The sequence below is a fragment of the Olea europaea genome, unplaced genomic scaffold (assembly GCF_002742605.1).
Source record: "Olea europaea var. sylvestris unplaced genomic scaffold, O_europaea_v1 scaffold15922, whole genome shotgun sequence".
Lineage (NCBI taxonomy): Eukaryota > Viridiplantae > Streptophyta > Magnoliopsida > Lamiales > Oleaceae > Olea > Olea europaea.
Window position 1 is genome coordinate 428 of NW_019233547.1, and position 2,069 is coordinate 2,496.

The 2,069-nt window shown below is 35.8% G+C and overlaps 1 protein-coding gene across 1 annotated transcript; it reads right to left on the reverse strand.

Annotated features, from left to right (window-relative positions):
- Positions 1–1,070: 1,070 nt before the first annotated feature.
- LOC111377000 (cyclin-L1-1-like) lies at positions 1,071–1,818 on the reverse strand. The gene is made up of 3 exons (XM_023000013.1): positions 1,768–1,818; positions 1,537–1,698; positions 1,071–1,268 (listed from the first exon to the last, which is right to left on the reverse strand). The coding sequence occupies exons 1-3, from the start codon at positions 1,816–1,818 to the stop codon at positions 1,071–1,073; spliced, it is 411 nt and encodes a 136-aa protein (XP_022855781.1).
- Between the last annotated feature and the right edge of the window lie 251 nt (positions 1,819–2,069).

Sequence of the window (2,069 nt, forward strand, 5' to 3'; positions counted from 1 at the left end):
ATATTCTACGTGTAAATCCAAATTTTTTTCATACTTTTTAACCATACATTCTCCTAAAAATAACTATTGAAAACATAATATTTACCAAATAATCATTGTCAAACGGGGGCTAAATCACTTACCATGTGTATTCTACATTCTAGATGCAACAGAAACTAGAAATTAAGGAACGATTAATCGACCAGTTTAACATCCATGAATTTTCTCAAATTAAAAAAAGAATTATAAGGACAGACAATGGCGTAGTCATAGGAAAATGTACCAAACGAAAGAAATGTACGAACTAATGAAAAAAGAGTAATCCTAAAGCTTAATAGATGAGATTAATATATTAGGCGAACAAGACCTCGACATGTCAAATAGTTTCACAGCAGCACGATTGTCCAAAAAGCCCCACGTAAAATAGAAATGCAAAAGTTCATTGTTTCCTTAATGGTTGTCAACAAAAACATTAAACGAAGAATAAGAAATAAGGTTTCTCGTTAGAAGTACTTTTGATCCAGAATTTTTTACTTGTAAGAAAGAAATATACAGTCGAACAGCATAACAGAAATAAAATAGCACCTTTTTATCTCAGTTTATGCATAAGACTAATGTTTGCGGTGATCCTTCTCCCTTGATGAGTAAGACGAGCTGTGGTATTCTCGATCTGGTAAAACAAACAATTTGCTTATTTGATAATTCAATTTGGATAAAAAAAAAATTATCAAATAAATAATGAAACATTTACAAACTTACCTTGAGAAGAGTGATGTTTTGATTTCTTGAAACATCCTGCATAAGGTGTTCAGAAAAAGAAATTCAATGCCGTATAAACAAAGAAGTGCAATCAAAACGTATAATGCAGAAGAATTATAGCATTAACTGACCAGAGTCTTTTCCTTTGTCCCTCGAATGGTGGCCCTTTCCTTGACTTTTTCTCTATCCCTTTTACTATCCTCCCCTCCTCGTTCCCTATCAAATTCTCATCCGCTATCGAGATTTCTGCTCTTTGTTCTCTCTTTCTCCCTATCTCTGTCCCTGTCCCTCTCTTTGTCTCTTCCATTGTTGCTTTCAGCTCCAGCCTCTGTTCAATGATCAGACATCAATTTGGACTCTGGATTTTCTCTCGACTCTCCACCCGTGGGCATGCTTTTAGAGTCATCGTCACTCTTCAACTCCATCTTGTCAAGAGCGGCTTTTACTAGTACATCCTTACTCACTTCCTGATTTGCAGCTGAACAGGACCCTTTTGCAGTACTACTATCTTCATTTGCAGCCGGTTCAGTCTAAGGAACCATCCTAAACAAAAACAAAGGGCAAAAAAGATTTAGAACTTACCTAGACATTCCCGTAAGAAGCAAGTCAATTATTCCAAATTTCTTTAAAATACACTAATGAAGTAAAATGATGAATTATTCCCTATCGTCTACTCAATGTATTGTCCTGGCAATTAAATTGGCAGTTGGCTATACATTAGAATCATAAAGCAAACAAGAAAAACAAATTGCCGTTACACATCAAACCGAACTAATTTGGTTAAAGCATGATGTTTACCTTGGCAACAGACTGATGTGGTGAATCCCATGATCGATTAGATGTTGCAAATGAACCCCGTTCCTTACATACAGGAATATACTGTGCCTTTGAAATGGTGTATAGGTGGGCCAGAACTCTACAAACTTCATCTATCCCAGACTTATCAGCATCAAATGCTTTCTATCACAGAGGATTCTCTTACAGTGGCACTTGAAATCTTCGGGCTGCAGCATATACAACATCACAGACCACAACTTCACTCTTGAATCTAACACACAAAGTTGTGCGCAAGCCGTTCATAAGCAATAAATATAAGGATCAATTAGAAATGATTAGAAGACTTTGAGGAAAATAGCTGTGTTCGCGAGTGCATGAGAAAGAAATACCAACCAAATATACCAGATCATCAACTGATAAAAGGAAGCAGAAGACCTATGGTCAAGCTAATGTACATTCAATTCAATGCTAATAATCTTAATGCTAGGTTAGCTTCTTAAACTAAACAGATGGTGAAGATCCTTAAGCTTGTGCAAAGTAAAAATTACAGATGC

What these genes read in the sequence shown, in the direction of transcription:
- LOC111377000 (XM_023000013.1), bottom strand. Translation starts at nt 1,818, where the DNA reads ATGAACGGCTTGCGCACAACTTTGTGTGTTAGATTCAAGAGTGAAGTT. An exon ending in GATTCAAGAGTGAAGTTGTG is followed by an intron (nt 1,699 to 1,767) that starts GTCTGTGATGTT and finishes CCTCTGTGATAG; the next exon opens with AAAGCATTTGATGCTGATAA. An exon ending in CACATCAGTCTGTTGCCAAG is followed by an intron (nt 1,269 to 1,536) that starts GTAAACATCATG and finishes ATGGTTCCTTAG; the next exon opens with ACTGAACCGGCTGCAAATGA.